Raw genomic sequence first — 14,517 nt, forward strand, 5'->3', positions numbered from 1 at the left:
GGGGGTGGGTGTTTTGACTAGGATGGTCAAATGTGGGGTCAAACATGAAGGGAAGGGAAGTAGAAGGGAAGTAGAAGACGAGGGAGGGAGAGAGGGAAGGGAGGGAGAGAGGGAAGGGAAGGGGAAACGCTAGATAGGAAGAGGAGAGAAACTTAGAAGAAGAGGACATGATAGTGTTAAGATTTGTTCTACTTGTCGTTCAATAGTTATCATAGTACTTGCTTTCTAGACAGAAAGTCGTCTCCATCGCTAGTGACGACTAGGAAGGAGAGGGACTGAAAGGAGTTCTCCTCCTCCCACCTATCGCAACTTCCTCGCCTCCCTCGTCCAGTAGGAGTGGATGGTGTACTGCAATTGAAGCCTCACCCCCTCTACCCCCTCAAACTCCCTCACCTTTGCGATTTCTTCTCTCTTCCTCCACCTACACACCATCTTGTCAGCCTTTTGACCTCCTTTTGACCGTCTCCTCCTCTCACCAGAGCCCCGAGATGCGATCGAGGGGGTCGAAGTTGAAGATGCCGGGCTCGGCGATGCCTCTTGCTTCCGCTGCTAGCGAAAAGCGACGAGACCTCAAGTACGTGCCTGTCACTTGGATGTGAGTAGCAGAAGGAGGGAGGAGAGAGAAAGCAGGATGGGAAGCAGCAGGGAAGACAGGAGTAGAGCAGGAGCAGGGGCAGGGGCAGGGGCAGGGGCAGGAGCAGAAGTGAAGGGACCCAGCATGAGGTCGGAGTAGAGGTGATGAGCGACTCGTGGGGGTGGCTCCTTGCCAAGAACCTGACGCAGTGATGAGATGAAGCAGAGAGGAAGGAGGAGGGAAAGCAAGGGGAGGAGGAGGGAGCGCAGGAGAGGAAAATAGGGAAGCAAAATGGAGGGGAGAAAGAAACAATCGGAGGCTGAGGGGAGAACAGGGCGAGGAGGTACAAGGTTTCACCTCTGTAAACGCCTTGCGAAAGCGGTTGTGAGGGGAGTAGGAGATTTCGTAGAAGAAAACGTGATCGACTTCGTTCAAGGGAGAACTTCCTGGTTGTTCTCCAGTCAGTTGGATCAAGGAGGAGCTATCTTCACGAAGTCTGCCGACGCTCTTCCCTCCCTTGAGCAAGCGATTCATCCTAAGCTTCTGCATGACAGCAGATCAACCAAGTGTTGTAACAAAACGATCGGGTCCACCTTCCCCTCCTGTTTTTTTCGCTCCACCTTTCCCTCTCTCCCCTTCCCCCTTTCTCCCTCTCCCTCTCCCTCTCCCTCTCCCTCTCCATCTGTTTCCCTCCCTCTCCATCTGTTTCCCTTCCTCCCGCCCCTCTCTTTCCCTCCTCTCCTCTTCCCACCTCATGGTGCATGTACTGGTCATCGCGATGAATGCCGTTGTACCACTCCTGGTAACTTCAAAATTTTCACCTCCAACATCGCCCGACTCGTTGACGCACGTGTAAGAGCCGGTAGACGGAGCGACGTCGATGAGAGCAGAAGCGCCTTTGCCCTCAAACCTCTTGTAGGTCACGTTGGTGTAGCCGGGGAAAAAGTCCTCGTAGATGCACTGAACAAGTCAGGAGGAGTGAGTTGAAGGATGAGCTGAGTTGAGGTGGAGATGGAGAGCAGCGAGAGAGGAAGGGAGACGAGGACGAGGACGAGGACGAGGACGAGGACGAGGACGAGGACGAGGGAGGACAAGTGGAGCAGGTGGTGGAGGAAGGAGGGAGAGTGCAGGAGCAGGCGAGAAAGGGATGAGAGAAGGGGGCGTGTCAAGGTTTGATGGAGTAGACAGAGAGCAGGTTCGAGAGGCAGGGGGGAGAGGAGAGGGAGCAAGCCAGGAGGGAGCTTACAGTGAAGTAGGATACTTCACAAGCTTCTGGTAGCAGCCAGGAGCACCAAGGAAAGGTGCAAAGACAGGTGGAATGCAGACGCTGGTCAGAGACTGCTTGCTTCATCTTCATCTCTGAAAAGAATGTCATGAGAGGTTGGAGTTGAGTCCTGAAACAACCTGACAGTTTGGAGAACTCCGCATGGGGGGAGTAGACCACCATCTGGAAGGACGAGGATGGGGACGAAGGCGAAAAAGGGAGGAGGAGGGGGAAGGTGTCGGTTGAGGAGGAAGGAGAAAGGAATCGGGAATCGCGGGGGGGGGGGGGGGAAGAAATGGGAAGGAGAGGCGAAATGAGAGAAAGAGTGGGGAGGAAGGAGTTGAATATAGAGATCGAGAGAAGGGAAGAAGAGCGAGGGGCAAACAGAGTGAAACGAGGGAATGGTGAGATAAGCTGTCACGAAAACAAAACTTCTTACTTGCAAACAAACGAGGCTGACCCCGCTGAAAATGTGAACCGACAGGAGAAATTTCCACAACACTGACTTGAAAGCTTTCCTGACCATGGTGCAGTCTCTCAGCACGTGTATAGGTAGGAGAATAAACATGAGAACAACAGGAAATTTGTTTTGGCGATCACCATGATGGGAGTGATTGAGGCATTTTGTCGGATTCAGATGTTTTGCTCGCAGACTTCTCACTGGCCTTGTTTCCCACCTTCATCAGATCTGTCAGGTGTTGTTGTGTACAAGCACATGCGAACATCCAGATCTATCTTTTCATGATCATCATCACCACCACCACCACCACCACCATCATCTGCTTCATTATCATCATCGTCGTCGTGGTCGTCGTCATCATCATCATCATCATCATCATCATTTTACTTGTCTCATGATGTTGAAGTGCAAGAAGTTGAACCACGAAAATGTCAGTCTTCCATACCTGCCCATTCTTTGAGTGAGATTTCTACACACAGCAACGTAAACTTTTATCACCACAAGCTGTCCGTAAGAAAGATCATCATTCCCACAGTCGCCATTGCCAAAATCTTCCAAAGTGTCGGCAACAAGTGAGATCTTGATAGGAAACAAGACCGTATGACGAGCCAGGTACGAGGCCCAAGACACAGCACTTGAGAACTTCTAGCGATTATGATGGTGAGAGGATACCATTGCAGTTTGAAGTTTTACTCCTTACCTTCTCCCGATGGAACAAGAAGATATCGACAGCGAGGCAAGAGGCCACGACGACGAAGTTCAATCGCAGATATACCGTGATAGCGCACAGCTTGAAAGCTCACATCAGAGATTGAAAAGTGCATGTCATCTATCAACATTTCTCTCTCTCTCCCCCTTCCTCCCCTTCCTCGCTCTCGCGAGCCCTCTTTCCTTTCCTTCCTTCCTTCCTTCCTTCCTTCCTGCTCCTCCTCCTCCTCCCCACCCCCCCCCCCCTATCACGCATACTCTTCTTCTATGAGGAAAGAGGCAAAGAATAATCATGTGGAGGATGAGGAAGTTTTGGACGCCAGTGCCGTAGAGCATGTAGTGGAGGGCCTCCCAGTAGTTGCCTGCCGGCCATGGTTGGACTTGCAGCATGCAGGCAGGGGAGGGGGTACCGGCTTCTCCTTGCTCCACTGAGAACTCAGCATTCCAGCATGCAAGGACCTGTGTGGAAGGAATTTCAACAGAGGTTGTAGAGTAGTTGTATCGTACCTGGAAAGCAACGCAGACAACAAGGCAGGAAGACAGCAGGATGTCAGTGTGCTTGTCGTCGAGCGACCTGTTTGAAGAATTAGGAACCATGGGCTCCTTCCACCATTGAGAAAAAAGATTGACCGGCCGTCGAAGAAAGCTTTCCAGGCCGGAACAAGATCTTGGTTTTCATCGTAGTCAGGATGATGAGCAGGATGATGAGAAGGAGGAGGGAGGAGGAGGAGATCGAGCAGGAGCAGGAGCAGGAGCAGGAGCAGGAGCAGGAGCAGGAGCAGGAGCAGGAGCAGGAGCAGGAGCAGGGGATCGAGGAAGAAGAGATAGTTTCTCACCATAGAGCTTCATTCTCTCCCTCTCTCTTATTCTCTTGCTCTGCTCTCCTTGTCTTACTCGTCCTGACCTGCCATGTCGCCGCCCAGTCGGGGGGGCTCAAGACGGATATTTTACTCAACTTATGAAGTTCGCAATGGCGAACATGCGAAGGAGGGAAGGAGGGAAGGAGGGAAGGAGGGAAGGAGGAGGGAGGGGGAGAGAGTAGATGGGGGGAGGGAGGATGAGACGAGAGCAGGTCATGGAGGGAGGAGATGGCAGCAAGGGAAGAGAGGGAGAGTAACGAGGGAGAAGGAGGAAGGGAACGTTGATCGACGGATGGAGAGAGGAGAGCAAGAAGACGGATCGGGCGGGATGATTCTAGGAGGAGGGGGCTACCTCGCAGGAGAGGGCGGAGCCGCGATGACCATAGTCGACGCCTCCTCCGAGGGCGCTGAGGGGGTTTGAATGGCTATCTATCCTCTATTCTTCCTCGCTCCCTTGCTCCCTCCCTCACTCATAACCGCCCTCTCCCTTCTCCTTCTGCTTGCTCTTTGTCTTGTTGAAACTTGTTTATATTTGCGCCATATATCCTATCCTCTGGCTGCTGAAATCATCCATGATAATATTTACGCGCAGAATCTCGTTTCCCTATTCCATGTTTGTTGTGAAGCATAACATTCAACATCTCTTTCATCTTTTGTTGAGCATCAACTTGTTCTTCACTACAACACCGGTCGCCTGAATTGTATCTTTATCTTTCCTTTCTTAGACTGTTCCCACTCGAACATGTCCAGATGGTTTGCAAAGACATCGAAATAAGGATCTCACACCGATCGTATACATACAAAATTCATTATGAACTAAGATCGACAAAATGAACAAGATGAGAAACAGGGGAAAAGAAAACTAGGAAAAAAACTTTCAGTGCCAGAGGGAAAATAAAACAAAACAAACAAGGTTGTGAATTGAAAGTCATCTTGGAAACAGTGACAATCATCACTCAGCTTCCATCACGTGGAGATCATCCACAGCAGGCGCGCCGTTGCCGTTGGAGCCGTTAGCGTGAACCGCATGCGACGAGGCTGCATCGTGCCGCTCTATGGAGATCCTGACTTGGAGCTTAGAGTTTCTGATCTTCTTGGCCTTCCGGGCGTTGACGAGGCTGAGTGACATCTCAGTCCCGCTCTTGGAAGCATCCAGCTCCTTGAGATCGATGATGGCAGTGCCGATCAAGTCGTCCTTGGTGATCTGGAGAACAAGACGTCAGCAGGGGCAGGGGAGGGCAGCCAGAAGGGTCGCAGGGGCTACTCACGTTGTCTCGGTCCCAGACGGAGATGGTGAGGAAGTTTGTATCGCTGTACATGTCCCATGAGAACTCTTGGTTCCACTTGGGGTTCGGCTCCTTGGAGAACGTCTCCGTGACGTACGTCTCCGGCTCCCCGGACCCATCGACGTAGGTGACACAGTAGGGGTCGCAGCTCCTGATCAGATCCATCCGGGGGAGGTCGGAGGCTCCAATGATGGTCAGGTTGATCACCCCTACCTTCCTCAGGAACTCCTCCAGCCGCTTCATCATGCTCTTCTCCACCGCCGGCAGCTGCCCGAGCGACTTCACCGCCAGGGACTCAAGAACTTGCGCCATGCGCTTCTGCTCGTCCAGAACCCCGATCTGAAGCATGTTCATCACCAGCAGACGCCTGGCAGGAGCAGCAGGGTCAGCGCACGTCAGCGACGGATGGAGGAGACGGGGAAAGGAGGGAGGAAGGGAGCTGGGTGAGAGAGGAGGGAGGGACTGAGCTGGTGGAGCCAACCTCATATTCTCGATGCCGACGACCTCCTTGAACTCTTGGTTCCTCCTATCTCTCTGCTCCAGCACGTTGCTCCCGTACCTCTCCATCACATCGAGCACCATGTCGTTGCCGTAGCCGTCCACCATCCCGGCAGTCCTGTCGTGCTGCCCGTCCTCAGTCTCCGGGGTCACTTGCTTGGAGCCCTTGGACGACTTGGTGTCGAGGAGTCTCTGAAGGCCGTTGATGTCGAGTCTCACCCCGCCGTGCAGGAGAATCTCCTTCTTGTCCTCGAGCTTGCGATTGATCTCTGACTGGACCTTGGACGTCTTGCCGATCTTGGCCTTCTCCTCCTTCAGCAGCTTGTGGAACTCTTCGTCCGACATGAAGCGTGACCCCAGGGGCAGGACTTTCCTCACCGCATGCCACACCACATCCGCTATCTCCTCGACAAGACCCGTCGCTCCCTCCGTCGCCTGCTTGACCGTAGCGTACGCATCGACGAGGATGGCAAGGAAGATGTTGAAGAGGATGAAGAAGACGATGAACATGTAGGACCACAGGAAGATGTAGAAGGCGAGCGGAGTAGCCGCATGGGACATCTGGACAGGCTCTTGTCAGATCAAGGCAAGCGCAAGTCAGACATCACCGAAGCATAGAACTGAGTTGCGTCTAAACTCAACAGCACGATGGTCAGCGTGATACAACAGTGAGAAAGATCTTGCATGCCCTGACACACACAGAGGCTTCAGACCCTGCTCGCGCCCGTGAAGCTTCACCCTCACTTACCTCGTATTGGTGCCCAAACAGCAGCACACCGACAATGGCGTATCCCAAGAACACGATGATGAAGAGGAGGACAAAGTGCCACAAGTCACTGGCGGCCTTTGCGATCGTCCTCGTCACCATCCCCATCCTCTCCTGGAAGTCGAGGGACTTGAGCATTCTGAACACAAAGAGAACGACCGACACGCCCGAGAAGAAGGAGAAAGTCTCCATCCAGCCGGTGATCTCCCTCATCGCGTTGGTCAGCTGCAGGAAGTCATACTCGGCAGCGTTGTTGGTGCGGAACATGCGCGCCATGGCAAAGTTGGTCACGCTGATGGGAACTTGGAAGGGAGTTGGCGCAGTTGCGGCAGACCTCCGAAGTGCGGAAGTCGACCTCCTCGAGGAGGTGGAGTTGCCGTACTCAGGGCCATAGAAGAGGATCGGGTAGTTAGTGTGGAGCTTGAAGGTGAAAGCGGAATCCCTGTACATGAGCCACGAAATCACTGAGCCCCACATGAAGAAGAAGTGGAAGAGGTCGACCCAGTTGAAGGGATCGGAGAGGTACTCGTAGAGCGCAAAGCGCTTGACATGCAGGAAGAGGTCTCGCAGCTCGATGAGGCAGTTGATCGAGAGGAAGAGGACGACGATCACCATCAGGACGATCTGCACGCGTGTGGGGTAGAGGATCCTGTCGATGGAGATGGTGTTGATCTTGTAGTTCCACGGGATGTTCCCTCCTGATTCCCAGTTGAAGGTGAACTCGGAGTACATGAAGATGTTCTTGACAGCATTGAAGGTCACAATCTCAACGGAGATCTCCTTGGTCTGAGAGTCGATGAACTTGCCATCCTTGGCAAAAGTGACCATCTTGAGGGCCTGCTTCTGCGTGAGCCTCTCATCGAAGTAGAGCTTGAAAAAGTCCTGAGAGTTCGCATCGATGTACTCAGAGGGCTTCCTGAAGAAAGATCGAGACCCCCCCGCCGCAAGCTCCTCTGTGCTCAACATCCCGTTCATGTTGGTGTCCAGCGCGTTCTGGTTGTATTTCTGAGGGAAAAAGCCCTTGGGAAAGCCATACACCACGTTGCCGCTGGCGTCGGTGGAGTTGTACCGCTCGCCGTAGCCGTAGAAGGTCTCGGGCCGGAGCTTGCCGTCATAGATGGAGCTGAAGGTCATGAACGTTGGGTCGTAGCCGAACGGCTCCGAGTCATACTCGTTGAGGATCGGGCAGCTGATCCCTGAGCCAGCCGACGAGGTGAAGCTCTTGACCTGGCCGTCTCGGATGTTATCGAGGCAAGAGTTCTGCTTCAGTCGCTTCTGAGTGACCATGACCGCCCCGACCAGTCGGTTGTAGGGCGTCAGCTCCCTCACCTTGGGGGTGAAGGATGGGATGACCTGTGGGCTACCCTGGCTCGCGCTGAAGTACTCCCAGACTGAGAAGTCGTGGTGATCGGTACAGGTCAGAGGAAGGCTCTCAAGGAAGGTGGCTGCGTTGACGCAGGAAGGATACCCTCCATACCCGGGGCACTTGTCTTGCGGGCAGAGGTTGTCGTAAGAGTCTCTGGTCCCGATGACGCAGGACGTGCAAGGCATGCACTGAAATGTCTTGGAGGTGCTTTTCTTGGCGCAGTAAGAGCCACTCTGACAGTCATAGTGAGTCGTGCACGTCTGATAGTTCCTCGTTTCCGAGAGCTCGGAAGTGATCGATGACAGCTTCAACGACATGGAGAGCTTGCCGATGCCAGCAAGCTTCTCGAATGAGGCTAAGACGGAAGCGTTCTTTGACAAGATGGTGTTGTACGCGTCCACAAGATCGTAGTTAGACCCTGCCAAGACAGAGACCTTGATCGAATACCCAGTAGCGTTGGTGTAGTTGTACGTCAACTCGGTGGCTGTTACGGACAATCCGATTTTCAGTTTGGCTGGGTTCGGCACGAAGTTCTGCAATGACTGTAGCAAGTGCTGCTGGTATGTCTCGTTGAAACTCGACAAGCTCCATTCATCGATCTGGACCTCGACGTAGAAGGATGGGGCGGGATACACAGTGAAGGTCTTCTGCGAGATATCGCTCATGATGTTACCACCCTTACATGCGACGGCATAGAGCGTAACGGGAGAGGCGCGCATAACAGTCGTGGAGAAATTGTAGATCTCTAACACGGTCGATGCTGCGGAAGCGTTAGAACATGACAGTGAGTCCTTGGAGTAGGAGTATGCGTAGTCGTTTGATCCTGAGGTGATGTTCAACTTCGCATACGTCACTCCGTTGGAATTGGGTCCAAGGTTGTAGTTCAAGATTTGTACAGGGAGAGTGAACACCTGAGAGATAATCGGTTGAGGTAAAACACAGTCACTCTCGGTGAAACTCATGCACAACGAATCCTTGCTGCCAAGACTGTAGACAGCATGAACAGTTGATCCTGACGGCACTGGGTAGGTGAAATGATAGAACTGAACTGATGTCGTGGAAGTGCTAGATTGAGTTGAAGTTGTTGGTGCTGCCGGGCCCGATCCCTGAGCAGACCCAGGCGGACCGGAAGGACCGCTCAAGACAGAAGGAAACTCAAGGCAATTGGACGATGGATCAGGAGGAAACCCTATCGCCTGGGTTGACAAAATGACGCCATTTTGACTACTACCAGTAGCGAGATTCTTCAGAGTCAAGCATGCTTGTTTGTCGAAGGTCAATGGACTTGTTGACGTCGTGCTCAAATAAATCGTGTTCTGAGCTTGTGTCGCCGTCTGCTGGCATACCGTCCGCGAGTTTCTACCGTTGAGACTAAGAGGAAAAGAACACGAAGAGGAAGACGTCGGCGGTGATGGTGGAGAAGGAGGCGAAGACGGAGGAGAAGGGGGCCCGGACGGCGTCGGTGTAACCGTTTGTTGAGACGTCGTCAAACCCGATTGGGAGGAGTTTGCTGTCGCCGTGGTCTGACCTTGAGATGCGGTCTGACCGGGTCCGGAGTTCGATGACGTGGTAGTTTGGATCGAATGAAGTTGACCTCCTGATCTTGTAGTTCCACGCAGGTACTGAATCGTGTCTCCTTGTGTCTGCTGTTTTGAAAGCAGCTTCCGTGCTGTAGAAGAGCGAGGTTCACCCGAGCCTCTGTTTGAGATGCCTCTGCGACCGATCGATCTGATTCTATCCCCCACATCCCGAGTTGGTACAAGTGAACGTCGTCGGGACTGACAGTTTCCTTGAGCCTTCTGAAAGAACAACTTGTTCTGAGAAGAGTACGCTCCCCCAGTTGTATTCGGCAACACAGAGCAAAACCCAACCTGGAGGTAGGCAGTGAGTCTCGTGACGTACAGATCTGACAAGGTTGCATACCTGAACCAAGTTCTCGGTGAGCTGTGAACTGCTCGGTTTCATAGTGATGGTGCCATTCAGTCCATAACTTGACAGAACCCGAAGAAACGTGTCTAGCAGGAAGAAGATCGACAATCAGTCCCAAGATCATGGAAACAAGCAAACATCACCGAACGAATACAGGCTCTGACAGTGGGGATCTGATGCGCCTTGCTGGGTAGAACAGTAGTTTGTAATTCCTTGTGAGATCAGGAAGGATGAAGTAAGATACTCTCTCTCATCGCCATATTCATAATCACTGAGGGAGCTCCGCGTAGGAACAGTACTGGTACATGTGTCAATTCAAACTTAAGAGCGTTTCAGCACGTACTTGGGATCGAAGGGATAGAAGTTCTGTATGGTCGTGAGGTCGACGAGTGAGCTCGTTTGGCTGGTTTGGTAGAAGACAAGGGTCAGATTGCCGTCAGGGACATCTACAGATATTGACGCCGATGTTGTCGGGGACTGATCATCAGCAAACAAGAAGTCTCCCATTGTCTCGCTGTAGATGTTGAACTTGAACCCAGCCTGTGCAGAGTTGGCAATGCTGTTGATGCTCTTCACATTCCAGCCAAGGGACGTCGCGCTGGTACCGATCACATCCTCGAGGTCGATGGTAAGGGTGGTTACTTGAAGGTAGTTGCCGCAGTCTGCAGCGCAACCAAACCTGCCGAATCCCGGATACTCATCCGGCGCATCGCATGTGCCGTCGCCACAGACGGGGTCAGTGAAGACATTGGATATGACAGCTGTTGACAACCACTTGTAGAAATCATCTGAGCTTGTCAACATTCCTGCTGCTCCTACATTTGAATTGGTGTATCCCCCTGTGCCGAGCGTTGGGAGCTGCCCAATGATCAGGTTGATGATCGAACTCTCCATGGCGAATGAGTCTGTAACATTGCGCTGCGTGAAGAGAAGTATGGCGAACAAGATGAAAAAGAGTGCAGTTGCAGATAACTTGAAGTAAGCATGAGATCTATGTAGTTTGTCTTGAACTTTCTCCAGAAGGCCATCAACTGCAACGTGGTGAGATTGATCTGGCTTTCCCGAAGAGGGCCCGAAGATCGAACTTGACTCCAGGTCTTCGAGGACAACTTCGACGGCTTCCATCCTGTCCTTGTAGACATGCGGAGGTTCGAGCAGAGAAGAGAAATCCTCTTCTTCGTTCTGCCTCCTCCTTCTGCCATGAATCGCCGCAATGAGCCCCCCCCGCGGCAGCATTGTCAACGACCTGAATCTACTACCGCCCCTCACTACTCTTCAAAGCTTGCTATAACCCCTTTCTGATCACCCCTACCCCTCTCAAATTTACCCTACCCTACATTCGAGCAAAGCTACCCGTACCTATCATACTACCCCTATTTCACCTCCGTCATTTCTTGGATTTGGACCCTTGCGAATGTCATCATACTGGGTTCACAGAGCGGCTCTTTCAACCTTAGGTGAAATTCACTATTCTACACCTATAAATTCAGCAGTGTCTACCCAGGCGCCTTCTCGAGAGTCCCCAGACAATGATCACCCTTCCTTCAAGAGACATTCATAACCCCTACCCACTCTACGTTTGTCCCAAAGTTCTGAAAATGCTCCACCACCACCCCCATGTCGTAGCCTAGACCACCCTCATATTTACTACCCCCTCCCTAGCGACATATTCATCACAAAGTCACGTGGTATGATAAAATCGAAATCAAGTGGTTTCGATCAGACACCCCTACCCCCTATCATACATACCCCCATGAGAAGTTCTGGACCCAATGGAAAGAAACTTCCTCTTTCATAGGACCCAGAGTAAACTGATTTCCTATTTGAACAAAGTAAAGGAATAGATAGGGCCTATGCCCCTACTCCTTCTTTAACGCCTACCCATGTCAAATTTCTCCCTACCCCCACCACCTACCTCTACCACATTCTCACCTGGTGCTGACAGGCCCCCACTCACTCAAGTAATAAAATGCCACTCTTTCTGCTTCAGGTACCCCACCTTATTACGTACCTTCTGGCTATAAATGAGGGGTGATTCAAGTAGGGGTGTGCTCGCGCTTTCCGGAGACCTCTAGACTGGTGGAGTGACCAACATGGTGGGGGGGTGGCATGTGGGCGTTTGCTAAGTTACAAGGGTTTTATAAGAATACTGAAAACTTTAGTCAAACAGCAATAATGAACTCGCCCCCTTGAAAGTTGTCGGTCCATCACTACCCCCACCATGAGCTCCTATGAAAATTGAAAGGGTACATAGTGATTGTCACTAGAGGACCACCCCTACTACGACCGGCCGGGACGGTACGGCACCGGGTGTGGACCCCCCTTTTCATTGTACCACGGTAAAAGATAAGGCAATAATAATGTAGGGCTGTCCGATCAAGTCACCTGTCACGGCCGCGTGACCTCGCCGGTTCAGTGCCCAGGGTGACTTTCACATTCAAGTTCATAGTACTAGTGTCTAGTGTCGATGATCAAAGTTTTTTAAAAGTCACCGTCCGTCCCGAGTCCGATCATCCGATCACTTCGAGGGGAACTCAAACGGTCAAGTTAAAAATCAGTCAGCCTGCCAGGTCTCGCCGTTTGGCCCGGCTGTGCGACAGTAGTAGTGTCAGGGTCAAGCCTCCTCGACTTTCATTATTGTCCTCGTACTGATTTTTAACTTCACTTTGAGTAAAGGGGACCGTCGGACAAGGGACGGTCCGATCGCTGGCACCGTGGCTTTTCCTCCGAGTCGACTCGGCGAGCCTCGGACTCGGGTACTATTCCTCGGAGGAATACTCCAGACTCACCGGGGGGGCCGGGACTCAGTGACTTGGACTGGTACTATCATAGTATCGGATTCGAGTCCCGGAGTCTGAGTGCTGCCGCCAAATCAGCGGAACTTGAAGACTGGTGGACCGGGAACCTTTGGCGGACTCATCCGGCCCGGATTAAAGACTGTACGGTCACGGTCACGGTGTCACGAGTCTAGCCATCCGAAATCGGTTCATGCACTTGAATTTTGCGTGCAGTGCCATGACCGACCGTGCCACCCGGTGTACCGTACGGTCACTGCGGCTGTGACTCCCGGCGGAGTCCGACTCCCGCCCGGCCGGGGGGGGGCGGCGCGGCCCGGGCCCGGGGCCGGGCCCGCCCGCCCGCCCACCTTCCTTCACCTGACCGGTTCATCGGACACAGTACTGTCCGGGACGGGGAGCGGCGGAAGGATTTCACACCGGCGCCGGGTAACGGTACCGGAAGTATGCCATGATGGGGGCCGCCGGGCCCCGCCGGGCCGGCCGCGGAAAATCAGAAGCCGCGGCGGCTGCCCCCGCTGACTCGGCGGGTCGGGTCGCGCCGCCCGGCCGCGCCGCGCCGTGTGACAGGCCGCCGGGGGTGAGTCCGGTCAGCCCGGCTGTGCCCCGCCGCCGGGCGGCGGCGAGCGCGGCGCTGCCGCTGCGGCTGAGCGCGGCGCTGCCGCTGCGGCTGAGCGCGGCCCCGGCGTGTCAGTGACCGAGTCCCGGGCCGGGCCCGGCCTCTCCGGGCCCGCGCCGGGCCGCCGGGCCGCGCCGCCGCCGGGCCGTGCAGCCTGCCGGGCCCAGGCTCAGGCACTGCCCGGCCTGGGCGCCCGGGCCGGCCCCCCCGCCGGCCGCCGCAGACGCGCGGCCCGGCCGGTGGCATTGAGTCACTGAGTCACTCAGCCTCCGCGGCACCCTCGGACCACCACTGTGACTCGTGACTACTACTGGCACGGGCCGTCATGATGATTCCGCGTGCAGTGCCTGAATCTTCGGAATTAAATGATGGCAGGCTTTCAAGTTTCGGAACTTACTCCGATCGGATCGGACGGGGCACTGAGGGAACTCCCGCGGCGCGGCTGACTTTCACAACACTGCGTGCCCGCTTGGTGCATGTCACATGGTTTCAACTTAACTTTGAGTAAAGGAGGTTACCTGCAACACTGTGACAGAACTGGTAACACCGAAATTTGAAACTGTGACTCGCTAGTCATTGTGGAATGTGGCTGATGTTCAAATTGTCCGTCCTCCATGCCCGCATCATTTGAGCACATCAACTTCTGAAATTGACTTAATCCGTCTTGTTGTGAGCTTTCACTTTGCAACCTGAAACATCTCCCTGATAGGTGAGAAGTCGATAAGCATGCTGAACGCCATCCCCAGCTCATATATACCATCATCAGGGCAATGTCAAGTTTCGAAGCCTGATGACCACGCTGTCCTCGACGTCCTAACATTTTCAACTCCCGTAACAAAGGTACCAAATCGCGTTGAAAACGCGATTATCTCATCTTGTACATCCTAGATACTATCTTGCCGCAATTTATTGTGAAACAAACAAGCATTCGCAGCTTGGCTCGCGTATGACTGGGAGTCAACTATTGGTTTCAGCCACACACACACTTTAGTGATGGTGAGGCTTGTAGGTTCCGTCGCAACGTTGCTGACGGAAACGTTACTGTTCAGAGGATAGGCATGAAGTCTCAAATCACCTGGAAAGTAGAATGCTTGGCATACTCCGACTTGGAAGAGGGGGTCATTTTCCACACGATGATGCCAGTAATCACACCACCAGCTGCAGCATCAGGCTCAGTCTACCCACGATGCCGGGTGCAAACCGAGTGCATCACCAAGAAAGGGCCAGACTTCCTCACGGCTCAACTCCTTGATCGACTTCTGCCAGAGGCTCATGGATCGGGAAGAGGCGGGCTGGCACCAGCTGCAGTAAGAGGGCAGAACGGAATGGGATTAAAGTGAACCTTGGATACAACACGCTGGGTGAGAGAACGGAGACCTTGAGCGATCATCT

At 53.5% G+C, this 14,517-nt stretch overlaps 3 protein-coding genes across 3 annotated transcripts; all 3 read right to left on the reverse strand.

Moving 5' to 3' along the window:
* Positions 1-300: 300 nt before the first annotated feature.
* Positions 301-3,845, reverse strand: GUITHDRAFT_139989 (hypothetical protein; the record flags this gene model as incomplete). The annotated part of the gene is made up of 16 exons (XM_005831069.1): positions 301-421; positions 477-582; positions 714-774; positions 932-1,020; positions 1,396-1,534; positions 1,821-1,933; positions 1,979-2,021; positions 2,278-2,356; positions 2,439-2,515; positions 2,744-2,767; positions 2,797-2,877; positions 2,999-3,088; positions 3,265-3,368; positions 3,417-3,513; positions 3,535-3,580; positions 3,637-3,845. 16 exons carry the CDS (start codon positions 3,843-3,845, stop codon positions 301-303), a joined length of 1,479 nt encoding a protein of 492 aa, XP_005831126.1.
* Positions 3,846-4,818: 973 nt separating this feature from the next.
* On the reverse strand, positions 4,819-10,947 carry GUITHDRAFT_109930 (hypothetical protein; the record flags this gene model as incomplete). Its single annotated transcript, XM_005831070.1, has 10 exons — positions 4,819-5,070; positions 5,135-5,519; positions 5,634-6,211; positions 6,259-6,339; positions 6,399-9,141; positions 9,275-9,404; positions 9,566-9,653; positions 9,706-9,797; positions 9,855-10,009; positions 10,055-10,947. The coding sequence occupies 10 exons, from the start codon at positions 10,945-10,947 to the stop codon at positions 4,819-4,821; spliced, it is 5,397 nt and encodes a 1,798-aa protein (XP_005831127.1).
* A 3,067-nt stretch (positions 10,948-14,014) lies between these two features.
* On the reverse strand, positions 14,015-14,517 carry GUITHDRAFT_153074 (hypothetical protein; the record flags this gene model as incomplete). Its single annotated transcript, XM_005831071.1, has 4 exons — positions 14,015-14,151; positions 14,201-14,283; positions 14,339-14,417; positions 14,468-14,517. Coding segments are annotated over 4 exons (251 nt in total), but the record flags the coding sequence as incomplete, so codon positions are not given.

The sequence above is a fragment of the Guillardia theta genome (assembly GCF_000315625.1).
Source record: "Guillardia theta CCMP2712 unplaced genomic scaffold GUITHscaffold_42, whole genome shotgun sequence".
Classification (NCBI taxonomy): domain Eukaryota; class Cryptophyceae; order Pyrenomonadales; family Geminigeraceae; genus Guillardia; species Guillardia theta.